The sequence below is a fragment of the Paralichthys olivaceus genome, chromosome 1 (assembly GCF_024713975.1).
Source record: "Paralichthys olivaceus isolate ysfri-2021 chromosome 1, ASM2471397v2, whole genome shotgun sequence".
Lineage (NCBI taxonomy): Eukaryota > Metazoa > Chordata > Actinopteri > Pleuronectiformes > Paralichthyidae > Paralichthys > Paralichthys olivaceus.
The window spans coordinates 21,179,426-21,204,946 of record NC_091093.1 but is presented as its reverse complement, the minus strand read 5'-3'; the positions used below and the strand labels follow the sequence as shown (position 1 = coordinate 21,204,946).

General features: G+C 43.1%; 3 protein-coding genes and 1 long non-coding RNA gene across 5 annotated transcripts; 2 read left to right on the top strand and 2 right to left on the bottom strand.

Annotated features, from left to right (window-relative positions):
• Window positions 1–3: 3 nt before the first annotated feature.
• Window positions 4–19,401, bottom strand: galns (galactosamine (N-acetyl)-6-sulfatase). The gene is made up of 14 exons (XM_020079686.2): window positions 19,064–19,401; window positions 18,786–18,909; window positions 18,191–18,265; window positions 17,958–18,060; window positions 17,267–17,410; window positions 16,482–16,548; window positions 14,899–15,026; window positions 14,654–14,793; window positions 13,900–14,003; window positions 10,617–10,759; window positions 10,190–10,292; window positions 5,728–5,849; window positions 1,486–1,603; window positions 4–454 (listed from the first exon to the last, which is right to left on the bottom strand). Exons 1-14 carry the CDS (start codon window positions 19,169–19,171, stop codon window positions 368–370), a joined length of 1,566 nt encoding a protein of 521 aa, XP_019935245.2. The 5' UTR covers window positions 19,172–19,401; the 3' UTR covers window positions 4–367.
• Window positions 10,224–17,268, top strand: LOC138407754 (uncharacterized). The gene is made up of 5 exons (XR_011241096.1): window positions 10,224–10,357; window positions 11,997–12,321; window positions 12,532–15,860; window positions 16,277–16,367; window positions 16,883–17,268. It is a non-coding gene; the product is annotated as an uncharacterized lncRNA (long non-coding RNA).
• A 158-nt stretch (window positions 19,402–19,559) lies between the features above and the next one.
• trappc2l (trafficking protein particle complex subunit 2L) lies at window positions 19,560–21,486 on the top strand. Its single transcript, XM_020079582.2, has 5 exons — window positions 19,560–19,702; window positions 20,008–20,180; window positions 20,670–20,757; window positions 21,154–21,233; window positions 21,329–21,486. Exons 1-5 carry the CDS (start codon window positions 19,670–19,672, stop codon window positions 21,372–21,374), a joined length of 420 nt encoding a protein of 139 aa, XP_019935141.1. The 5' UTR covers window positions 19,560–19,669; the 3' UTR covers window positions 21,375–21,486.
• Window positions 21,487–21,518: 32 nt separating this feature from the next.
• pabpn1l (PABPN1 like, cytoplasmic) lies at window positions 21,519–25,094 on the bottom strand. 2 transcript variants are annotated; one of them, XM_020079580.2, is made up of 6 exons: window positions 24,577–25,094; window positions 23,413–23,548; window positions 22,849–22,916; window positions 22,663–22,769; window positions 22,463–22,550; window positions 21,519–22,215 (listed from the first exon to the last, which is right to left on the bottom strand). In XM_020079580.2, the coding sequence occupies exons 1-6, from the start codon at window positions 24,649–24,651 to the stop codon at window positions 21,886–21,888; spliced, it is 804 nt and encodes a 267-aa protein (XP_019935139.1). In that variant the 5' UTR covers window positions 24,652–25,094; the 3' UTR covers window positions 21,519–21,885. The 2 variants fall into 2 exon arrangements, with proteins under 2 accessions (XP_019935139.1, XP_019935140.1); XM_020079581.2 differs by having other exon boundaries at window positions 23,425–23,548.
• Window positions 25,095–25,521: the final 427 nt, after the last annotated feature.

Here is a 25,521-nt window from a genome sequence, read left to right as displayed (position 1 = left end):
GAGTGAATAAAAACATATTTTATTCCAAAAAAAAAACCTATAATAGAAACAATCCATGAATCCCACATGGTATTTTTTATGACTTGAGGCATGGTCAAAATAAATCCACATCTCTGAAATGAGTCGTGATCCATTTACTCAGTTCACTCGTTGGATCTTTTAAATCACAGCAGTAAAAGTTATTTACTGTAAATGAATGTTGTTACGCCAAGATGAGTCTCTTGGTTCTACTCAACATTGTCCCTGAACCATTTCGGCACAAAAAAACATTTAAAAACAATTTCCTGTTAAATAGTGTGTTTTTTTCAGAAAGGCACATTTTAGGTTTTGCTTCCTTTTCCTTATGTCTGGCTCCGCAGTTTTGTTCTCAGTGTGGCCAGTCGCACTTCCACGGCTCAGACTTTGGCGCCTTGAGACACTTTCCTAACTTCTCGCAGCCTGCGGGGGCCCAATTCTGCAACAGAGAGCAGCCATCACAATAAAACATAAGAATATTAATTCATCAAAAATGTTATACTTGTCTTACTAATAATTCAGCTTGGAGGACAAGCACAAGATTTTTGAGTTCTTAGGCTTTTAGTTGGTTTCTATCCCAGTGTCCTTTACATCTGGTTCATTTCCAAGACTTCTGGCTCAGAAATTTAAAATCCTGTGCAACTTTATTGATACTGACCTATCGTGCCATTTATTTCAGGTTCATCACATGGAAACTGGATGAAAATATGTCTTAATAGCAAAAAATTAACATGTACAATTACTTTGTTCCCCCCATTACAGACTAACCTTCACACTGCGTTGTACAATGTTTTCCAATATAAACTTTAGTCTTATTATTTTCAAAACACCCAATTATTAAGAAGAGTTGTGGACTTCAGACCCTCAAATGATGCAAAAATGTAACTTTTCTTTGCTGAATGAGCAGATTATATTGTTAATGGACATTTTGACTGAGGATCAACTTTATCTTGACACAGGACATGACGAAGGATCACAGGCAAACACACTAGCCCTAAAGAAAAGTGGGTTTATTTTGTTCACCACTCGGGGGCAGTGCTATGACACGAATAAATCCAGAGCCGAGTCCTTCACAGTGTCGTTGAGGAGACAAAGCCACAGTAACATCCAGCTGCTTAAAATAACCCAGAGGAAAATGTTCTGATTGGAGGATAATTAATTAATGACTCCATCAAATATGATTCACATTATACAATAGTGATAAACAAATGTGAAAATAAAAGCTCAAACTGTAGAAGTGGAGCATGAACATTGATGATATGTAGCTCAATGTAAACCGATAGCAACTCTTACTGATTTTATCAATAGGCTCCTTCAATTTTTCTAAGTTACATGTTTCAAACAAACCAGATTTAGCTGCTACTGAAACAGGAGCCTGTTTTTACAACATCCTGCCATTATTCTTTTATGTTTGTACATTTATGAAATCATGAAAGTAACTTGATTTATTTAAGTACAAGTAAATCTCACCATCACTGCGAGGTCGCACATGTTGAGCTGAGGGATCCCGGGCACCAGAGAGTCCTTATGCTCCTCCACAACTGGAGAGATTCTTCTCAGCACGTCCTCGTACTCCTGAGTCAAAATGCTGCAAACGTCACAGACATGGTCAGTAACACTTCAGCATTTGATCATCACATAACTGCCATTTTTTTTAAAATAGAGAAGTTGACATCTTTTATTATCATATTTATAATGTAACTATTCATAATATCTTTTATGTTTTGAATTTTATTACCTGCATCATCAGTTTTTTTGCAAAGCTTTTCATCACTTTGGTTTGAAAGGTGCTCTATAAATAAACTTATAATTATAATCTTCAGATGTCCTGATTTGCCAAAATCCAGTGATTCTTATTTTTACATATGTGACAAAGAAGATCAGCAAATTCTCACATTTGAGAAGCAAGTGGACATGTGGCCTTCCTGCTTGAAAATTGATTCAAATAATCATCTTTTTAATTTCTCTGACAATCAACCACTTGATCAATTGACTAATGCCTTTAATTCTAATGTTCAGCATATATCACAATTTAAATCTTAGGCTTAAATAATTAACGTAGATGAGTCTGGTAACAAATGAAAAGCCATTTCACTCCAAGTTGATATGCAGTGTGAACATGTGTCCGGTCATAAAACCATACAACAGACTAAATGTTCAGGTCATTATATTATAGCGGGGACATGCTGCAGCTTTTCAACAACAAAAACAAAACAGGCTGTCCACTCGTGCGCCCTCTGGGAAGGCACGCTCAGCGGGGGTGAGCTATGTAACCTCTATCCCATCCCCTGTCTCTCAATTACTGCTGTTGGACACCGGTGAGCACGAGCACCTCTGTGCATTATTATATTCAGTGTGTAAAACACAGGGGCCCCGAAGGCTTTCAAAGGAACGCTGCTCTCAATAGGACCTGTAGGGTTAATGGGCTGTGTGTCCACGTCTGTGTGTGCGTGTGTGTTGGTGGGGGAGTGGGAGTCTGGTGGCGTGACACACAGATAGACAAATATCAGCAGTGCAATTACACCCTCGATACACTCGCCGGCAGCACCTGTGCCAGCCCTCCATCCTCCCTCCGCTGCAAGCCCGGCCCTCTGATTGGCCCCTGGGGAACATGTGCATGTGTGTGAGGTGAAGTGTCAATTAGAGTAATAACCCCAGGCTCTGTCCAGCTCACACCTACCCTCCCCTCTTAGATCTCCCACAGGGCAGCAAGGCTTCCTCCATCAGCCGGCACCTGCTCCTTTCCTCCATGCTCTCAGTCTTTACTTTCCCCCAGCAATTACTCGACTGCTACTGAACCGGCTGCAATTAGTCCCTCTATTCGCGTTTGCCACATTCGTCATAAGCCAACTATCTTTGCGTTGTGACCCAAACTGGAAAAAAAGCAGATTATTGCTCCATACAGTTCCAAATGTAGACATCCAGATTAAATTGCTTCGGCTATCTAAAATCTCAAACTCTGCTTTCGCCCGATCTCGATCAGCGAGAGGGATATTTCATTCCCCTCATATCTGCGCCCGCTACTGATTGCTGCGATTCATTTTGGTGATAAGTGATGAAGCAACTTAATAGAAGTAAATATAAGGGAGATTTATCAGAGCGCTGTAAGTATTACATTTTTCGAGTCTGCAAGCAAAGCATGAGAAAACTCGCACGAGACACAAAGTTTCCTATTGTTTTGTGCGCGCCCGAAAATCTTACAATGCAGACCTCTAAATCAAAAAACTAATAATATCATTTGTTTATGCCTCCTTTGCAAACAAATAATGAAAAGCCCACAGTCAGCACACCTCATTATCATGATTATAACCCTTAGCTTTCTGGTGTAGAGGCAAAATCTGGAATAATAAGCAGGCTGTATGCAAATTGAGTCTTTTGATTTATAATGTATGGCACCCAAGGGGGATGGGGGCATTGCTCAGGTGTGTCACCACTCTGATTACTGATTCATAACACTATTGCTGGAACACACACACACACACACACACACACACACACACAGTGGCAGAAGGTGGGGGAATTGAGGAGACAATCAAATACATCTGTCCTGCCTACCCCTCCCCTCCACCATCTTCTCCACCCTGGTGGAAATTGAGCACTTCAGTGAGGACTATTGATTGGGGACACAAGAGCGCGGTGGCAGGCAGCATATGAGACCAGGCCGTGCAGGGGGGGCTGTCTGTGGTGTTGCGGCTGAGACTGCACTCTGGTTGATCGGGGGGCTCTGGGGGGATGTGAGCTGAGGTGTTGAGAAGGGCAGGTTGTGTTAACCTCGAGGCCTGAGGTCACAGAGGTAGGGGGCGAAGTGGAGGGCAGCGAAAAGGCTCTGGATGGACAGATGGACCACCATCACAGACCTGACCAGCTTCTAACTGTACCAACCTCATATGTCTGAAACAATGGCAGCGAGTCGAGGCCTTGTTTAAAATAGAAAAGAGAAACAACTGAAACTAAAAACGACTGGATGATTGTTCTCTCCTGGATTACATAATTACAATATACATTTGTGTGTGTGCGCACTCTTTGCTGTATCACAGCCTGCGACAGTAGTGAAGGTATGTGTGCAGACAGGCCCTACATCATCTTAAGTGGCTCTTTAGGTGTCGACAGAGATTAATGATGGCCAGGCAGCCAGTCCAGCTGGGGGAACGAGGAGCACACGGACAAAACTCCCACATACACATGTGTACGCTACACACACACACACACACACAGGCTTAACTAGGATGGAGTAGAACGGTCCCAGTGGATGCAGAGGGACAGAGGCTGAGCGGTGAGGAGTGAGCTGAGATGCATATCAGTAAGTGGGGAGGGAGAAGTAACAAGGGGAAAAGTAAGACAAACGTCTGGAGAGAATGGTGAAGATTAGAGAGGATAGAAGAAGAACGGCGTGTGAGCAGTGAAGAGGGGTCATGAAGCTGAGTGACCTTGTAGAAGTACTCAATGACCCCTCAGTGTGGGAGGGCACAAAAATGAGCATGTCTCTCTATGTGTGTGTGTGTGTGTGTGTGTGCACATCCAGCACTACACCTGGCTGCATATTGATTGTTTTTTTTTTATTCTTCCAAGTGAATAGCAAGGCTAAAAGGTGGGCAAATGAAAAACAACATTAATGTTTTATCATCCAATCTCACAGCGCGACCGGGAGCAGTATGAGCGCGAGGTGAAGAAGAGATGAGGTCAGAGCAGAACCGGAGAAGCAGAGCTGCAGAAGAGAAAGGTCAGTCCGGGAGCTTCTACTGCAGCAGGGAGTCAAAAGGAATATTCTCCCATCAAAGCCATTTTGAGATGATCTTAATGTATTAGTCATGCTCTCTGCTCGCGTCATTTTTCTTTAAAGATCAAATAAATATTCTATAGTGACAGCGTGGAGTAAAAGGGGATGTCATCTATCTTTGCACCTTTATTTAGACTACGTAGATTTTTATTTAAAAACGTAATTTCCACGGTCCGTCCTAAAACACCTGAAAATACACCGGACAGGAAGCATTTGGTAAAATGCTGAATTTAATTACATAGCAGCTGTTAGCACAGACAGTGTCAGTGACGCTTTTAATAGATTATCCACGTTGCGTTCTGCACAGGTAGCCGAGGCAGATGATGGTTGTTTTCTTCTGTGATAGGAGCCTGACAGATCAGCAAGCGGTGGTGAGTGTCTACGTCATCGATTCCAATCATCATTTAGCTGCTCTCAAAATCCGGAGAGTAGTTTCAGACACCAGGTGTATCCATTGCACAGTTGATGTGTTTTCAAACTAAAAGCATCGTCGTGTGGATGTAGCCTTAGCGTCTACCATCACTTTCTGCTCTGAGCTTCTTAACTCTCCCGCGAGCTGAGGCACAGACACACAAAACTCCATTAAACAGCACTCGCTCTCAATTTAGACATGAACAATTTATCTTGCAATTATAACCCGTAGTGGTGCACCAGAGGCTCGGGGGGGGCAGATAGTAATCTTTAAGGAGCTGTTTGCAATCACAAAGAGAAGGGTGTAATCAGGCGAGCTCTGGCTGAGCGGATCAATGCGCCGCCCTCTTTTTCATGCCACTGAATCAGCATTGATCTCATACACAATCTGTGCTACCAACAGGCAAACAACCTTCCCATTCTCACAACTCGCCTCTTCCTTTTCTAACTTCTCTTCTCTTGCTCCTGTTTGTCTTCCCTCGCTCGTTCTCCTCAGTTTCTCTTTCTGTTTTCAGGAAATTCACCTGATTGGGAACTTTTCCCCAGGATCCCGTCCCAGGTGGAAAATGATTGGCTGCTGTGTGTGCTCTCTCTGGTCGTGAGTGGTCACGTCTGGGACGTCTTGACCTGGACAGAAGTTAATGCTCTGAAAGAGAAGACAGACACGCGTTAATGTTAATATATATTTTCTTATTTGAAGCTAATCCCACATTGGATAATGATCATGTCAATGAACAGCAATCAGCTGGAGGCAGACATGTTCGGTATCAATGATACACTTCTAATCCAATGACTAGTGAGGAGCCTTCCAAGATGAGGACTTTGCACAATAATTAAGTGTCTTTATAAAGCTCAAATTCAGACTGTGCATTGAAATGACTTTGCCACTTTGGAAGCAACATTTACATGAGGGGGGGAATGAAAACAATTCTATCAATGTTTCTAAATCATCTGAGGCCATTTTACAGGTCTTCAGTACGTCTGTTCTAAAACCACAGAGAACAGATCAGCACTTAATCTGAGCTCTGTTGCTAAACTATTAATGCACCTCACAGGCATTTATCACTTCATTACCCAGGTGAAAAGATCTTTATCAAGAGAGACCTGGACAAGAAGGAAGCACAACATTGCATTAGGTTTCAGGTAAACAGGGAAAACCAAAGACAAATGAAATGAACAAACTAAAAAACTGAAAAATAAAATTTAAAAAACTGAAAATAAAAAATAAATAAACCTATAGAGTGGTTGTTAGCAGGATTACTCAAAAGTTACTGAATGGATTTCTATGAACTTTGTGGAGGGGTGGAGCAAGACCCAAGAAAAAACCCATTTAATTCTGGAGCAGATGTGGATTCATTTCTTAAGAGTTCTTCTCTTGTTTTCAGTAGGCGTGATGAGGCATTAACCTTGGCGGAGGTATGCACTCTTCCAATGCCCTTCTAGTTAATTCGATATTTTTTGTTCCTTGCAATTCTTCCTGTTTTTTTTCTTTGTTTGATTCTTTTAATTCAAACAAACGTCAACTAAAACTTTCCTCTGTGTGTTAATTAGCTGAACCACTTATCTATTGAAGGCCACGAGTATCAGAGGACTGACACACTGAGACAAATGTGTCATACTGAACTCAGCCGAAGAGATCTGGATGTTTAGATTTAGTTTTGCAGCGATCTTTGACTCTAAGCTGAATATTAAATCTTTGTATTGCTGTCTATGTGCACACTGTCTGCGAGTGTGTTGTGCAGCTACTGTCCATACATCACACAGGTTCAAGTTCTCTTTTCCTGCCTCCCCTCTCCAAATCTCTCCAAATCTCTCCACGTCTCCACTCATGTTCCCGGACTCCATTCTCATGAGCCTTGCAGTGATCTTAGTCTGATTGAGTCCCACTCACTCCTCCAGAACCCCCAGAGATCGGCCCCCTCCATCAACACACACACAAATACACATACACTCAGACACATGCACAAACGATTTTTGATGAGCACGACAAATATTGAGAAAGCATTCATCTGTAAGGCGGTGCTGCAGCCCCCCCTCTGAGATCACTCGACAGAGCACCTCAAAATACATATAGAGGAGAAGGAGAGGGGGAGTGAGAGGGATAGATACCCCCCACCCTGCAGAGCCTCCTCTGATCCAGACGTGTCCTGTCTTTTGAAGCCAACAGCTTAGAAATGCAGAAAAGAATGAAAAAAACACCACACAATCTCAGAGGAGCAGCGAGAGAGGCCTGCTGTGAGCACTGTATCTCTCTGACTCCGTCTCTTGTAGCCAAGACATAAGAGCGAGAACTCCATATCTGCTCTGACATTAATGCTATAGATACAACAAGGCTGCTTTCAGACTGGAGCAGAGCCGTCGCTATTACAAGATAAGGTGCGGGAGCATCCAGGGGTAGCAGCGTGGATTCTTGGGAAAGACAATATTGTCTATTCTGGAAAAGAAATTTGATTTGCAGGATGAGCGATCAATTCATGGATACTGTGGAAGAAGTTTTAAACACAGCTTGAAAACATTCTCTATTTCATGAATGTGCCACCGGTGGGAAATTACAACATTCAATCTAATTTATTACGGGTACAATTTTAAGTGACTTGTGCTTGAGTATTTCCATTTTCAGTATTATCACCTCAGCCAGGGTGGTTATATTTTCACTCGTCTGTTTGTTGATTATACAAAAACTACTGAAAGATTTCCACGAAACCACAAAAGGACGTGTGTTTTGTGACAGTGTTTTGTGACAGCTTGATTGAATTTAAGGGGACTTTTTACTATACTATATATATGTAACTGTTGCAGTAAGTAGTTAATTTTCAGGCTTGGATCTTCCTTGACATGGTAAGTTCTTAAAATATGCAGCATTTCTTAATAGGTTATAATAGTGTAAGTGTAAGAAATATATTTAATATGTGAATGTAGTCAGTCATAGAGGTCTTTTTATGAAGAGCGTACTTCCACTGTTACTTTAGTGTTTGAAGTTAAGGATTTGACTACTTCTTCCACCACTGTGAGCCATTTGTTGAAGTTATTAAATGTTGATTGGTCGTATGAGATCTCAAATGTACATCACACATCGTGCTATCAAGCAGTTAGCCTGTCTCCCTTCTACCATAAAGTCAGTGGATGAGTTAATGTCATGAGTTTCTCTGTAGCTCAGGAGAGCAGTACAATACATATGGCACCATCTATTTTATTAGACGTCAGGGAAACACGTCCTGTTTCACTTTTCATTTATCATCATGTGAAGTTGTCAACAAATATTAAAAGCCGTCACAGAGCTCCCACTGTAACATACGTTTCTCAGCAATCCGGTTACAAAGGAGCCACAGTCTTGACAAACTATATTTGGCAATATTAACATCACTACGCCGCCTGAAGAGAGTTTGATAAGAGCCATTTACGCCTGTGACATTTCTCATTTTCCTCATGGCTGAGCTTCGCGAGCTCGGCCAGAACAGAGCAGTAAGTCTCCCACCTATTAACCTGTTCTTTCATTTGTCACATCTTCCCTTGTTTATTTTTCACCTTGGGTCATATTATGTTTTTAAAATATTACCAAAACTGAGGAGCAAGAGGGAAACCATTCTGAATTTCTGTTGCAAGATGGGTTATATTAGAATACATGAGGGAGTTGTAAATGATCTGTATTTATAGACACTAGGCCCCTCAAAGTGTTTTACAGTACAAGTTGCCATTCACTCACACACATTCACACAGTGCATCTATGTGCAGCACTTCCTCCATCATCAATCACACACACACTGGAGACATTTGGATAGTTAGTTAACTTCAGCATGCAGAATAAGGGAGACTGGGATTAAACCGCTGACCTTCTGGTTAGTGGACGACCCGCTCTATCTCATGAGCCACAGCCGCAAGGGTCAAGCTATTTTGTAAGTGGATGTGAAAGTAGAAATGATTGTGTGCCTGTAGTAAAGAAGCTCAACATGGACATTGGAACAAGTTTTTCTTCTAGAGCTGATTTACAAAACATTTGATTCAGTGTCTGACAGTGAGGGTATAGGGGTTTGCATGTTTCATGTTTATGGAAAGTTTTAAAAGAGAAACTGTTAAAGACTACACGATGATGATGCACACTGAAGCACACTATAGATTTAATGCTGGTCTTAAAGCACACACACACACACACTCATACACTCTCAGACATGCAAAATCTGTGCAGCGGACCAAACACACATGTTCATGTTATCTGTTTTCCTCTCTCTCTCTCTCTCTCTCTCTCTCTATCGTACACTCACCAAATCGATGGGCAACTCACAGGCAATCAGATGCCATTATTTGTGAAGTTCCACTTCAGTTCACATGAGTTGATAAAGGAGGCTGCTATTGATTCAGCGGCCCTGAAGGAGAGAGCAATTTAAGCGGCCGATGGGGCATAAAACAAACTGGATCACAGGAAAAAGCGGAGCCATGGAGGGAGGACAGGGGGACATGTTTTTTTTTTTTTTAACAGAGGAGAGAAGGATGAACAATACTAAAGCTCAAGTGTCATATTTCACATTCATCCTAATGCGTTTAATCAGCATTGAGTTGATATGATTGTGGCTGCGAGATACTTGTGGCTTCTACCTTTCTTCATTTTAAGCTCCATGGTGCCAAAAGAAAAATTCTACAGCGTGGAACGATGGTATGTAAATGGAGAGGAAGACACTGGAGTTAGAACAAACAAGTCAACTGGCTTGATGAATGATGTAAGTTTGCTGATGTGGGGGCTCTTCATTAATATTCATTACGCTCTGATGTACACAGCAGTCAACTGATGAGCCATTTTCAAGATAACACAAACACTGAGAGTGTTTGTGTGTTTGAGTAAGATTAGAGGGGATGGGGGGGGGAGAGAGAGAGAGAGAGAGAGAGAGAGAGAGAGAGAGAGAGAGAGAGAGAGAGAGAGATATGTGGCAACACAAATAGAGAACTGAGGAAACGCAGACGGGACAGAGTTGCTGTGCTAAAAATGACCCTTACTTTTTTATATTCCTGCCATGAGTTGGTCCAGGTCCAGTAGTGCGCTTTATACTGTCCAAGCCTCACAGCCATCAGCTCGTCACCACGGTAATAGAAGATTGGCCTGTTGAGGATGAGAGGAGGGAGATGCTGAGATATGTTTCTTCCAAAGTGACCACAGGAGCAAATGTATGTACAAAATTATTTTTGATGCTTCACTCAGAACCAAAATTTACCACCTGACCTAGAGGTTAATCAGTTCATCAAATTTTTCTGGAATTCAGCTTATGTCTGAAAACAGCTTCAGTTAAGAGCTGTGCCTTGTTTACCTCTACATACGGACATAACATATCAAGTGTTTTTTGAAATGAAGGGGATATTGGTCCCTAACTATAGGCCAAAAACACTACAAATCCAAAATCCTGGAACAGTCATTGCATGTACGCACCTGTTATCAAGTGTGTGGGAGCGGCTGAGCAGGACCGGTGTCAGGTCCAGTCCGTCCAGGGTTCTGTCATCAGGAGGGCTAATGCCGGCCAGACTCAGACTGGTGATGAACAGGTCCATCACACTGGCCAACTGGAAGTTCACCTGCACAAAGACAAAGAAAATACAAGCACTGCCTGAAGTATGAGACGCACATAGAGTACAATTCACACAATTAGCAAGTTAGAATTGGAGACAGTGAATAAAAGTCAAATTGGTCGTCACATGCAAGTTAATGGCAAAGGTACAGTTCCTATTTAACGTCAAAAATATGTCTCCATCTCTTGTTCATGATGATTTTGCTTTTTGTTGGACAAATCAAGAATTAACTGTTGTACGCTGGAGGACGACAAGCTTCCTCTTTCTCGCTGAATTTTTTTCTTCATGAACAAGAAAGGTAATAACGCATGGTCACGATAGGATGTTTGCCTGTGTGGTTGTGTGCACACATGCAGGATAGAGATGCATTTCACCAGTCTCCTCTCTAATCTCTGCTTGCAGGTTTATTATACAACCTCCAAAAATGCCTCTCTGTCTGAATGAGGATTTTTTTTGGTGGGGGGAGGAAAGGAAAAGAAGGAGAGGAAGTAAGGAGAGGACAGGGCCCGGGCGAGCAGGCGGCTGCAGCAAGCTGGTGTTTTATCTCCTTCTCCCAGTCCCAGTGAAAAGCTTTATTTTATTTATAAACTTTGAACTATTTTCAGATAAAATGCCATTTTTTCGCTGTCATCCTTGATCTTCCATTCCATTCTCTCCTGAGCGAGCCTTAGAGGGCGACGGCACGCTCACAATCAGATAGCGCTATCAGGCCTCTGCAGCTGCACCGCCGTGTGCCGCTGTGCTCCTATCGGCAGCCAGCACACATGCAGACACAGGCGCACACACTCACACACACACACAAGCTCCTAAGCACTGAAATGAATTCCCTTTTCTTCTGTATCCACAGAACTAGCCACAGAAAAGGCTCCGCAACGCATTCCATGATCTATCTGCACATCCAGACACTCTCCCTCACACACATACACCAACAGGAACAGATTTAGTCCCTCACTTCATTTTTTTTTTAAGTCTGCCTCAGACAGACACACATGAACCATTAAAGAAGACAGGACAAAAGGACACAAGAAGCAAAACTGACATTTACTTGTTAACAACTTGCAACACCAAAAACCAAACCTTTCAAGCTCTATCGCTCCTTTATTAGCTCTGCACTGTTTTTGCAGTCCACACTGAACTTCATTGTTTCTTCACCCTTTGTTCTTCTCCTTTTTTGTCTGACTCATCACTCTCTATTAAAGTCAGGGTCCTTCTCCCTCTCTTTCTCTCTTTCCTTCCCGTGCAGTGAGTGGTGATGCTGGTTATCTGAGGAGGCAGTGCTTCTATCCCTGTCTCTCCCTGTCTGTAGCCAGATAAAACACAACAAAAGGGATTGTGACACTCGACAGCATTGCGGGGCCGACACCCCACCCACCTCCGCGTCTTTGTTCCTGTATACAGCCACCACCCGCTCATCATCCCGGCTCCTCGCACCCCTCGGGCACTGGAAGAATGCTGAATGTGCACCTGTGCTCAGACCACCCACGCTCCTTCATTCCAGCACACAGATCTCCATCCTCCTGAATATGAGTGGATGATGAACCAGTTTCCTACACACTCACACAAGTCAGGTAAATGACACACAGAGGCATCCACAGAAAAAGGGCATTTCCCTTTTTAAGATGTAAAGTGTTTTTTCCATCACCGAAGCAGCACCCCCCCAAAAAAACTCTCCTCCTCATCTTAATACTATAAAGATTGGTCTGTGCTCAGCTGCTACAATAAACCTGCTAAACAAAGGCTTGCATGGCTGTTTGTTGTCTCCATTATTTTGCTCCCAGGGCTTATGGACTTTTCAATGCACTGATCAACAGAGATTTCAAAATAAGAGGCTGGAGGGGGGCAACCCTGCGTCTGGTCTGTCGTCCCTCCCATGCAGCACAAGAGTGGTGGATCCAGAGCTGCAGAGTACAGTAGCTCGAAAAAAGCCGCTTTGTCATCACAACCCAAGAGAGCTTCAGGGAGGATCTATGTCGACCCTTGTCCTCACAGCCAAGCCACAACTGCAAATCCAAACTCTTAACATTGGGCTTTTGTGCCGTCCTGCATCTGTTTTATTTCCAAATGTCGATTCTAGAAAGTTATACAAGTAATCCCACACCACATTTAAAACTATGCCTACATGTAGGACGTTCAGCACATGCATAAATAGACACACTGGCTGGTTATATTGTGGCACAGGTGCAGCAAAGCCCTGCAAACACGACAATGTCCCTGGCTGCGTGGCACTGCCAGCATCTTTAGCACTCATCTTCCTTTTCCCTTTTCTACACCAGTCGCCTCTTTTACTTCTTCCTTGCTTCCTTCCCTGCACCAAACCCCCACCCCTCCACTCCTCCTGTTCCTTTATCCTGAGCGCCTGGCATATTCAGATACTGAAGTCCTCATTACAGCTCAATCCAACCTAAGCAAACACACAAACAGATTAGCCGCTTAAGACGCTCCCAATCCCCCTCTCCCGCGCTATTCTGCTGCGCTATCAGGCCCCAGCACACCCCTGTGAGATGAGCCAGGGGCAAGGCTTACTGCAGACTGCAGCCTCCGCTCGCTCCTCCACCAAATCCCTCTGCGTCACAGCCCCGTGTCACAGCTGCCCCTAATACAATTAAAAGTCATTTGCAGAACGCACAGGCTTAGGGGATCACGGTGTGGGTGGGGGGTTAAATTGGGGAGGGGGAGGGAATAAGAAGAGAGTGAGAGAGAGAGTTGGGGCATTAATTCGGGCCCAAAAATATTTAAGGAAACGTTGGGGGAAAGAAAAGTGCCCACACGGTTTGAGGCCGAAATCACAAAGTGCATCGTCTGGAGATAGAAATGAACTACATACTGCACCAGTTGAAGGGTCAGAATGTGCACACGCAAAGAGGTAAATGATACACAAATGACATAAAAAGCAACAATCATTCAAAAGAGGGGATTAGTAGAATAATTATTCCATTATTCTCAGCCTAATTCACAGTGCTGTACGTCACCCACAGCCCTACAGAGAATATTTCAGCTCCTGGTACCTGTTGATAGAAGAACCTGACGGAGCAACAAGACTGAGAATAAAAACAACTGGCTCTGCATCCAGGGTCTAACAGGTCCAGCCTCAAGAGGAGATGGTGGGGGTTTGTGAATGTCTTGCAAAAAGCTTGAGGTATTCTTACCGTGCCTGCTTTAATGTAACCAGGCCACCAGGCAATGGCAGGCTCCCTCATGCCCCCCTCAAAAGTGGTCTGCTTCCCACAGAGGAACGGCCCGTTGCTGCCACCTGAGGATTCAGCAGCAGCATCAGTGTAAAAGAACACACACACATTCAGGGCGGATTTAGACAAATATTTTACTTGGATTCACAACCCCTGCAGGTTTTTCCACAGACTCATGTAAGGTCAGAAAGTCGGAAGTCTTAGGGACAACTGGTCAAACTGTGAAAGAAGGCAGACTTGAAATATCATTTTCAAGAAAAACATGTTTTGTGAGCCCACCGGGAGCTTGACCTTTGACCACCCAAATCAAATCAGTTCATCTCTGAGTCTAAATCAACATTTGTGCCAAATCTAAAAGAATTCTCTTGAGGCGTTCGTGAGATAATGCATTTACAAAAGAAAATGTCATCTTTGAGTCCAACTGAACATTTGTAGCAAATTTGAAGAAATTCCCTCAAGGTGCTTTGTGAGATGTTGTGTTCAAATGACCAAACACGGGTTTTGTAAGGTCACAGAGACTTTGCGCTTTTGAAATCAACAAATTGAAATCAGCTCATCCACAAGTCCAAGTGAACGTTTGTACAGTATTTCAAGAAGTTTCCTTCCTTGTGATCACTTAGTCCAAACCAATCGAGAACCTGAAAACCTAATTCCTCCAGCCACTGGCTGTCATCAGCACAGAGCCAGAAAAATGTATTTGTGTGTGTAAACCTACCTTCATCTGGGGCGGATATAAGAGCAGCTCCGTTGTCTGAAGTGAAGAAGACTAACGTGTTATTGTCGATGCCCAGAGTCCGCAGCCTTGACAAGATCTGACCGACGCTGTAGTCCAGCTCCATCACCACATCTCCATACCTACAGCACACAGCCAATCACAGATGAGGGCATTTACCATAAGATATTCATGTACAACCTCATGCCTCTGCTGCACTGTGTGTCAGTGAGGTAGGATATACAAACCGGCCTCGCTGGCTCTTCCCTAGGAATTGTCTGGAGGCATAGACGGGGGCGTGAGTGGCGTCAGGTGCCCAGTAGAGGAAGAAGGGCCGTCCAGCCTCAGCCTGACGGACTATGAAGTCAAGACCTTCCTGTAGAGAAGGGAGGTGTGAGAGAGCGTTACAACACTGTCAATACAGGTGTCAAACAACTTGTCACAGAATTGCTGTAAATCTGTATAAAGTAAATAACCCCTTTCTCACTTGAATACTAATTCCATCCATATTTTGAGTGGGTGGTAAACTCAGCTGCCTGTTTCTTCAGGACATCGAATTCAACCTTATGATAATTTCAGTGGCTGCACTTTGTGGTGCTGTTAAACTGTACTGGTGTGCTGATATGATTTGTTCTAAGTCATTAGTATCAATAATAGTGGCCCAAATATAAGAAACACATCTTGGTTCCAGGTGTAGATAGTAGTAGATTAGCAAGTGGCAGCTGGTTGTTCATCTATCTGAAAAAAATGAATTTCATAAACTAACAAATAGAAAATCAATTGACAGTCTATATGGGAATTATTCACTGAGAACAGTCCAGCTGACACAAACCTTACAGTTAGTGTGTTCTAACAGGGCAAAACTAATTTGAACAATCAGACATATTGTGAAATCTATTTATTTAAATGGGATAAACCCCTTCAGTTGCACCAACTCATTTTCGAGGGGGTCCCACATACGTATAATCTGACAACTTCTGCCTTTGCCACATTTTCCAATCAGCCACATTAATAACTGCATGACTAAAATAAGTCTTGTCTTATATTACAATGAGCTTCACAGGGCTGCACTCGACAGATCCATCCAGCGTCTTCTTGTGATGACACATTACACCTCTCGAGCACAGTGTGTCTCTGCGCGCTGCTTTTGATCCATTTCAGAAGAGAATGGAAGGGAATGACGTCAGCAGCAGAGATTATCAGCGTGAGTGTGAGTAAAAGTGAAAAATCCACTTGTGCTTGTGAAAAGAACAATTACAATTTTAATTTATTAATTAAATGTTCACATATAAGACAATGTGTGATTCTTGTGGACAATGGTTGTATTTATTGCATATTATTCTCCTTTATAAATTACTTTACAAAGGAAATTTAATAGAAAATTTGGTGTAGCTGATATACTCTGCTTCAATGAAGCACGGGTATTATCTGAGATCATAATCTGTGTATAAAGATGGACGACATGCTTCTCCACAAAAGTGAAGCCTGAGTGTCCCAATCGCCATCTGGTGGCGGGCTGCAGCAGAGGGCAAAGTTCACTTCAAATAAAATGTTCTCAAAGAGTTTCTGTCATTTTAGATAGTTCCCATCACACTAATGTCCAAATGTTGATGTTATTTTCCCCAGTAAGTTTGGTCCTCTTGGTTTCGATGGTTGAGTGTGTGTATCGACAGGACCTGGCTATCACAGGCTACATCCCCTGATTTCAACTGCACAGGTTGGCGGCATTCATATCCAGAATGTTTTATCTTTATTTATGGATAATTGGAATTATATATTCTATGTTTGAGATAGACGCATCCATGTAAAAAACAGATGAGCCTTTACTTACCATTAAATAGATCTGTGTGAGGTTGGACTCTCCAGTTTTTCTGTGAATCTTAAACTCCTCATAGTATCTGAAAGAAAAGTGGGTTCATATGATTCATTAAATAAATCTACATCTGAATTCCTGCTAAGGCGAATCCGTGCTCTTTCTCCTCTCCTTAGTTTTTTTTTAATTATCTGATTGCCTCTAAATTGACCAAAACCAATGTAGACAATATCATTTAGGCAATGGAAGCTAATTTCTCTGAGGCAGATTGTGTTTGTAGATGTTGGTGAAAGACATATTTGGGACGTCTCAGCAGAGCTGAGCAGAGGGAACTGTTATGAGGTGTTGCTGAAGCGTGGCACGACGAACACAGAAGCAGTGACAGGCCTCTCTCTTTTGTAACGCTTCACTTCCTCCAGGTGTCCTCGCACGCAGCCAACGCAACCTGCCGTCTCTTGAGGGCGTGTGTGTGTCTGGGTGTATACGTGTCTACGTTTGTGTGTATGTCTGTCCAGGGCCCAGGTATGCAGCGCTGATTAAACCCATGGCTAAGCGAAAAACACGCCCGGCTGCCAGTTCCAATGACCCTGAATACGCATATGGCTGTTTTGGGGAAAACAAATGGGCGGAAAATGGAATACACAAGCACAGCTGGTACAGAGGAGGAAGAGGAGGGGAGACAGTCAGCTCATCCAGAGGAACACACAGCCAAACTACTCCACTGAGTCATCGGGAGAGAAGATTTTTATAGATTTTCTTCTGTGTCTGCTGTCGTGTATCTGGCTGCATGTGTGGGATGCTACCTGCCGATCATCTCAGAATTGTTGTAGACGGGGATGTTGGGTCTGACACTGTTGTTGTAGGGGCCAAAGTGGCAGTTTGGTGCTCCGAACCATTCATCGAAACCATTTTCCAGAGGAAGGTACTGTGGTCTGTGGCCCAGATGCCTGTATTGAAAAATGAAGAGCACTCACTCACTGTGACGTCAGTGTGACTAAAGGACCATAATTCATGTTTTCACATTATTAAATTTAGACCAGTAAAACAAATCAAAAACACTTGTGCGACAACATGATTTTCAGAAGCACAATGTACTTATTTGGATTTCTTTTGCTGCAGTTACAACATTTAGGCCGTTGTTGGATTCCATCCATCTTAATAGAAACCTTGTACTTTTATACACATTTTAAATATGTTAATGAAATATGATGCATTGTCACAGATTAGGTGGGGGGCACAGTGTGGCTGTGACTGTCGCCTCACAGCAAAAAGTGTGTATGCTCCAAAAGATAATAGTGCATTACATATATGAGAGTTACCAATGCTTTGGAATTAAAATAAATGTATGTTTCAGTGAGGCTCGGCTGCACTCACAGGTTTAAATCCCTAATGTGAAGCTGCTACTTCTAAACTAAATTATCTGAATACTTCCTCCACCGCTGATTGAAACCTCCAGAAACCTCTAAAATCCTGGATTAAAGATGAGGAGCTCACCACTTTCCAACTATCTTGCTGACATAGCCCCTTTTCTTCAGCAAACGCGGTAACAAAATCTCATCCTTAGAGATTCCTCCCACTATCTCCTGCGGTGTGTATGCTATAAACAAAGGCAAAAAAAAAATTAGTGTACAAACTTTCCATTACTTTGCTGCTCGTTATAAGTAATGAGAAACTGGAAAGAAATTATTTTCAGCTGGATAATCAGAACAGAAACGATGAGACGGTACCGTTTCTGGCGTGAGCATTAGTAGTGTAGAAACCGTTTCTGACAGGCAGCCGACCGGTGAGAAGCGAAGCTCTGGCTGTGGTTAAAAGGAAAAAAAGGTAATTGGGAAAACACTGATTAGAATTTCTGTGTTTTGTTCAGAGTTCTCTTTAACTGTCAAACAAATAAGAGTTGAAAATGCTCTTGCCCTGAAACAAACGCTAATTCAACAAATTGAACATTTATTCTTTGTTGTGGAAGTTAACAGAAATAAGAATCGTCCTGATATTCATCTCAGTTTTCATATGTACATTACGTACATGTTTTGGTTTTCTATATTTACCAAGACCAATAACCCTTTATCCCTGAGAAAACACATTTAAATACACAGCATCCAGATTTTTGTTTGGATCTGCAAGAAGCTGCACAAACTCGTCTCTATCAACCCACTCAATGTCCCAATATGTCAGATTATTTTCATCAAGATTCACACATTTAATCAATTCATTAATTCATCAGGTGCCATTACATGATTTATTTATCTTAAAGTGGAGTAGAGACGTGAAACAGAGACATGTGGTGCAGGTTGTGTTTTACCACACTTGTTGCTGACTCACATGGGGAACAGAGAGGGTTGGCGGTGTAGAAGTTTGGAAGCAGCATGCCCTGAGCTGCCATGGCATCGAGGTTGGGGGTCTCCTTAGAGGGCTGGCCCAACACCCCCAAGTCCCCCCAGCCCATCTGAAGACAACACACACACACACACACACACACACACACACACACACACACACACACACACACAATAAACACAGTGTGTTAATACAAGCATACAAGCAGGAAATACTACAAAACAACACCAGGAAGAAAAAGATACAAACAGAGAGTTACTCACATCATCCATGAGCATGATGATGATGTTCGGGGGTGAAACATTTGCTGTCTGTTCTGTTAACGAGCAACAAATGAGCGCAGCGATCAGAGTCACAGTTAGAACAGACATCACCGACAGTCCTGCTGCTGCAGTCACGTGATCACCAGAATGAAGGAAGTGCTTCGTTTTCACAGTAATGTTTACACACGACGCAGAGCAGTGTTTGTTTTCAGACGACTGCTTCAATCGGTTTGGTTTTTTTTTTACTAATCATTTGATTTTACATCGTTGATTTGTCTTGTGTTGACAAATGATGCAGCGTCACGTGCTGAGCTGAAAAGAAACCGCTAAACTATTCCTCAATCCGGGTGCATTCAGGGACTTTCTGCAAATTTTACACACAACATAAAAGTAAAGATAAAAGTAAAAATATGAATCATGTAGCAAACAATAAAAGTAGTTCCGATCATACATACTTGTATGATAAAAATCTCCTGATAAAAAAAACTCGAAATACACTTACATGTATAAAAACCCAAAATTAAAACTTTATGCTCGCAATTCCTACGTCTGTGAACGCAGCGTGTCACGTGACAGGCTGTGACAGCACAGAGGAGGAACACCAACATGGCGGTGTGCATAGCAGTGATAGCTAAAGAGGTAAGGGTCGTTTTTCATGTTAAATGTCAGATGTTTGATCCGCATACTGTTTTTTTTACGTTACACATGTTTGGAACCTTCTTACAATCTTCTCTGAATCAACTGTCAGTTTCCCGTCAGAGACGGAAGAAGCCCCGCAGTGTTAAAAACGCACCAACAACAGAGCTAACAGCGTTAGCATAGTTTGAGGAGCCGCTGCTGCAGTTTAGTGTTTATGATGGATTTGTGCAGGTGGTTTAAAGGACGTGGTGCTTTGAAAGTGTATTTATTGTGTTTCTGTACTTCGTCCTGTGTCGTTTCTCCAGAACTACCCGCTGTACATCCGCAGTGTGCCCACCCAGAATGAGCTGAAGTTCCACTACACAGTGCACACCTCTCTGGATGTGGTGGAGGAGAAGATCTCAGCTGTGGGCAAGTCTCTGGGGGACCAGAGGGAGCTGTACCTGGGTATGCTGTACCCCACCGAAGACTACAAAGTGTATCCTCTGTTTGAATGTAGTTAGTTACTACTAGTGCTTATCGTTTAATAAGATCATCTTTGCTCAAGTGGAGATCACACATGACTCATGAAAGTCAAATAAATGTATTTCAGTCACCTAAATGAAACCACTCAAAGTGCTTTACAGGACAGTTCATTGCCATTCACACACATATTCACACAGTGCATCTATGGGCAGCACTTTTTCTATAGGTTCAGTATCTTGCCCAAGGACACTTCAGCATGCAGGTGGGTAGGACTGGGATAAAACTGCTGACCTTCTGGTCAGGACGACCCCCTCAGCCACAGGGAACATGTACAACTAAACCATGTAACCCAGAGAGGAGAGAGACTGACTGCCTATACACATAACCATATAGTTATGTTATGTAGCCAGTCCCCCTACTTGCATGCAGTTTTGTAAATTCAACATTTATTTTTATTTTTGTGTAATCCCTAAAAGAAAATGTTCCTTGACTGGTTAAATAGATATGGATATGTAACAAACTCCAAGGTGAAGTTTGTTATCGTTGTGGACTCATCAAATACATCATTGCGGGACAATGAAATAAGAAGTGTACGTTGACTCCATCAAGCACCACACAAGTTTAAACTCAGATAAGTTGTAATGTATTGCTTATCTAGTTATACAATAGGCCTACATATGTAAGCGCTGTATATAACACTACATGCCCTAGGTCTGATATTTACCTGCTGATGTGAATTCTCATAAATACATTATTGTAAATAGATTTCAACTTCAATAAATAGCTTGTGTTCTTTTTCATTACAATCAGGGCAGCCTGAATTTATTTTGAGCATGTATATCCACAGAACTTCTGACCACAATACAATTCATGTTAATTTCTTAGTGTAGTAATTTATGCTGTCAGTTTAAAGCAGTTGAATGAACATTCAACAATTGGTTTATTCGGGTTTAGAGTAATTCAGTGGCACAATTGTTCTTTTCCAGATGTTCAGAAAATTGCACAACTCTTTTACTGATGTAATGTGCAACCCGTTCCACAATCCTGGGGACACCATTCAGTCCAGGTGAGTTTTTTCTTACGACCTGTTAATGTTATGTGTTTATTTTAAATATTTCTAATTCCTATTTGAGCAATGTTTAACTGTTCACTGTTCTTCAGGACCTTCGATGGAATTGTTTCAGGAATGATGGTGCAAACTGGCTGATGTCCCTTCCAACCTCTTCTGCTCAGCCACCTCTGTACATTATACCCCCCCTCTTTTGTTTACGTGTTGCCTTGAAATATATAACTATATTACATTTTGTTGTTGCACATCACCACATGTGTTTCATTTTACCACAAGTGGAGCAACAGTTCATTATTTTATTTATTCACTTACATAGCAAAAGAAACAGTTATACATAGGGAGGCTTTTTACTTTACATTGCAGGCAGCGACACAAAACATTCAGTTTATAAAAACATTGAGATGCAACTGCATAACGATTTGAGGATTGTCCATGCATTCGCAGCAACTTAAGCTTATATGCAACATTGCTGATCCCAGGTTTTCATTCTCCACATCTGAAGTAACTGAAGACTGATGCAGGGGTTGAAAAGTCATTCTTGCTGTCCATTCTGTGCCTGTCACATAATATTCAACTCAGTAATGCCTGGAAATATTTGTCAAAATGATCATTTCTATACACCCACTTGGGATGTAGGGTGTGGGTGGTGTTAGCGCTGCTGGGGGTAGTGTTGTCCACTCGACCCTTCCCCTAACTCCTCAGATGGTGGAGTGATAAGTAGAAGACATGGATAACGTTTAGGCATCTGTTCATGGTAGTCCATGTGTCCCCACTGTCTCTTCCCCACTGAAGGGCCTCCGTAATAGGGATGGGGCGTTTGATGTTGTGGCCTGGTTGACTGGTACCGGAACCTGCCTCGTGAGCTGTTGTGATATCTGGGGGGACGGTAACCTCTTCCTCTTCCTCTGGTGTGGCCTCCTCTGTGTCCTCCCCTGTCTGTGGTGCTGATGCCTGGCATATTGGTCCTCTTCGGCATTACCTGTGAGCCAAAGGAAACATGTTTCAGTTTGGGTTGACTTGTTCATTTCAGAAGACTTGCTATTCGACAGCAATTGAACTGAATGCTATGATTGGAACTGATATTTAGATTTATCTTATTGTAGTTGGGATGGGTTTTTATTATAGTTATTATAGTTTAGTTATGCAAGTTTGTTAAGTTTTGCACTCATTGATATTTGTGTATTTCAACTGAGTATACTTAAATCATGTAGTGTGATGCACCTCACCTTAAGGACTCTTCCTCTGAACAAGGTCTCATGCAAACCAATGGCACTCTGCACAGAGTCTTGATCAGAGAACTCAATGTAGGCAAAGCTGAGAAAGAGAGAAGAGAGAAGACAAACAACAATTAAACTTGGATGTCAATACTTTAAGATGTATTCCACGGTAGCACAAGTATTAAAAAAACTGCACAAGTTGAACCTACCCCTTGGGATGGCCGGAGAAGCGGTCACACAGGATGGTAACTCGGTTCACAGGCCCACAGCCGTTGAAATGGATCTCTAACTCATCCGCAGTAGCTCCATAGTCTACCTGGGATTTGTTCAACAGTGTGTCAGATCACAGTTGTGTCAAACCATGAGCAGTATGACATAGGATGTACATGTCTTACATTTCCTACATAGACTGATCTGTTGTCCGCGTCTATCCTTTCCTCAGGAGTCATGTTGTAGAAAGGTCCTGTGGACGAAACAAAAACTAATGTATGCACCGCTTGCAGTACATGAACAAGAAGCATACAACTACTCCAGGTGAAATAAACAGTGATTACTTTTACCAGCATTTCCATTTCTTATGTCATCAATGACAACACAAATCAGAATATCCTCTCTGGTTGTATTTCTGTTGTGAGGAGGAACCAAAAAGAGGAAGCGAAGGGTGAAATGGATATGGAGACGCACACAGGCAGAAAATAGCCCCGGGCAGCAAGGAGGACCCTTCTGCTTCTCTGGGGCTCACTGCTTCGTCTCATTGGGCAGTGATGAGGCACTTGTGAGCGCTGTTTTGACCAGAGTGAAGTGCCCCAGGTGTTCTCCAGATGGTGAACGACGCAGTTACCTCACCTGCCTGGAGGCTGCGTTGCTACACACCTTGCTAAACATATGACAAGGCTTCCCAAATTCAGAGCCAGTGTTGTGCACCAAACAAACAAACCGTGAGATGATTAAGACTCTACCGGCTGTCTCACCAGGCCGAGGGCTGCTGGTCAGTAGCTGCATCTCTGGTGCATCACACCTCTCCTCCTCCTTCAGTCTCTCCGTCTCTTCCTCCATCTCCAGCTCCTGAACCCTGGCCTTGATGGCCGCCAGCTCCTGAGAGACAAGAATGTAAACAAGCACTTAAAGCCACTGTGGTACACCAAAGTGATGCACTGAAAAGCTGCAGATGGGTGACAAATTAAAGGAAGAACCTGAGTGAGTACAGAAAAATTCATGCTTCTGCATTGAAACTACGCTGTAGACATGTACCCTACGCAGAGCCCTGCACTGAACCCTGACATGCATCTACCCAAAATGTAACTACGTGTCAATGCTTGGTCTGAAAGACTTGCCGCCATTATTGAATTGAGTTGAAGGAAACGAACAAGGACTTCTTTCCTTTCTTTGTTGCTGTTCTTTAAGTGTTTATTTAATGAATGAATTAAGTGCATTTTGTCAGATTACTTGAACTGGCAGGCTAAAGTGTCCCAGAGTAAAACAAAGTATTTTCTGGTATTGCACTGCAAGTATTTGGCACTGTGTTAACTATTTACAACACGTATTGTCAAATTGATGAAAATGTTTGCATGTTTCATCCATTGGCACATTTACTTATCTTGTAGTGTGTCGGGCTCTCTGGGCCACCGTACATTTGCCTTTTTTTGACTGCATTGAGAAAGATCATCATTATCTGAATGAAATACTTCTAAATGCATGAGAGTTGTTTGAGTGAAAAATATTAGTGCATCTGTCATGATGTCCGGCCATACGAGGGTCACAGCCACTACCCACATGGAGGTGGTCTGGGATTTCCGGGTAAGATATGGGAGACAAGGTTTTTTTTAGCATCTGTTATTTCAAAGCCTTCACTGCACAAGATAGAAACCATCATCCCACTACGACTTCACCCTGGAAATGCGGACATCCAGAGCACCTGGCTGGCTCCATGACGACCCTTCCTCCCAGCGTGCGGTGCGGGATGTGTCTCACTGATGTCTGCTCACATTGTGATGTAACGACACCACATTGTGCGCGGACATGACGGTCCTCTCCTCTCTCTGCTCCTCGGACACACGCGTTTAAAAACACACACACGGGCGATCCGCCACCTGCACATCCTCCTCCGACACGCAGATACTCACGGGGTCCTCGGTGTAATGCTCCTCGATGGACTCGCCCTCCTCCAGGTAGCCGTACTCCAGATGATTTTCCGCCATGCTCACTGCTCAAACATGGCATCTGCGAGGAAGGACCGCAGCTCGCCACCGACCACCGGAAATATGTCCTGAGGGGAAGAGACTGTCCCGGCGACGCGGCACCTGATCACGCACAGATAATAGACATCACCTGTGTGTGCGTGTCATGACGCGCCGCTTTGATTGACAGGCGGAGAGCACGTGAGACACGCCGGAGGAGGGTGCCGCTCTCCCAGTGGCGCATCAGAGGCACCAGCGTTCCTGGGTGCCCCCCCGCCCTAACCCCTCTGTGGCCGGTACCCCACCCTGCCTTAGGAGCAGGACTGAGTTGGTGATTATAGAAAAAACCTTGCTGCAAAAATCTTAACCAAAGACAAACCTAAAGAAGAAAGTTGTAGCTTTTGGATGTATTTTGGTCATTTAAAAGTAGTCTCTTGGAATTTTGTGTTGTGGTTTGATGGAACTAATGGGGTTGGCTTTGTTGAGTTGTTTTCTGAGGGCTTACTTGCAGACAACGAGGCACATGCAAAGCAGTTAAGTGAGTTGAATGGAACTGTCATTAAAGGGTGATGCAATGATATCGCGTGTGAATCCTGGTGTTTGACTCAACAGAGCTGTTGCAAATCGATCTGCCAAGAGAGTCTGTCTGGGATATGTTTCATTAAAGCTCTGAAGGTTTCAAGTAGTTTGTACAGAGAGACAAATCCTGTTCATTAACTTTTAAATTTCTTAATGGACTGGCACTGCCTTGCCTAGCTGAACTACTTCATGTTCGCAGTTAGAGAGCTGAGAGCAGCCACTCAGCTGCTCCTGGATTTGCCCAAACGAGGCTCATAACCAGAGGCGGGCGAGCCTTTGCAAACAGCACTCCATGTTAGAGCTGCCCCCTCT

Bases quoted from the DNA above. Each gene is read 5' to 3' on its own strand.
- trappc2l (XM_020079582.2), top strand. From the start codon at position 19,670: ATGGCGGTGTGCATAGCAGTGATAGCTAAAGAG. The intron at 20,181-20,669 runs GTATCCTCTGTT...CTGGTTAAATAG, and splicing joins CCCACCGAAGACTACAAAGT to ATATGGATATGTAACAAACT. The intron at 21,234-21,328 runs GTGAGTTTTTTC...ACTGTTCTTCAG, and splicing joins GGGGACACCATTCAGTCCAG to GACCTTCGATGGAATTGTTT.
- pabpn1l (XM_020079580.2), bottom strand. From the start codon at position 24,651: ATGGCGGAAAATCATCTGGAGTACGGCTACCTGGAGGAGGGCGAGTCC. The intron at 23,549-24,576 runs GTGAGTATCTGC...CTTGTCTCTCAG, and splicing joins AGCATTACACCGAGGACCCC to GAGCTGGCGGCCATCAAGGC. The intron at 22,216-22,462 runs GTGAGGTGCATC...TTTGGCTCACAG, and splicing joins TCAGAGGAAGAGTCCTTAAG to GTAATGCCGAAGAGGACCAA.
- galns (XM_020079686.2), bottom strand. From the start codon at position 19,171: ATGTCTGTTCTAACTGTGACTCTGATCGCTGCGCTCATTTGTTGCTCG. The intron at 5,850-10,189 runs GTAAGGGTCATT...CTTCTCTTTCAG, and splicing joins CATGGCAGGAATATAAAAAA to AGCATTAACTTCTGTCCAGG. The intron at 1,604-5,727 runs GTGAATTTCCTG...TGACGTTTGCAG, and splicing joins GGGGAAAAGTTCCCAATCAG to CATTTTGACTCAGGAGTACG.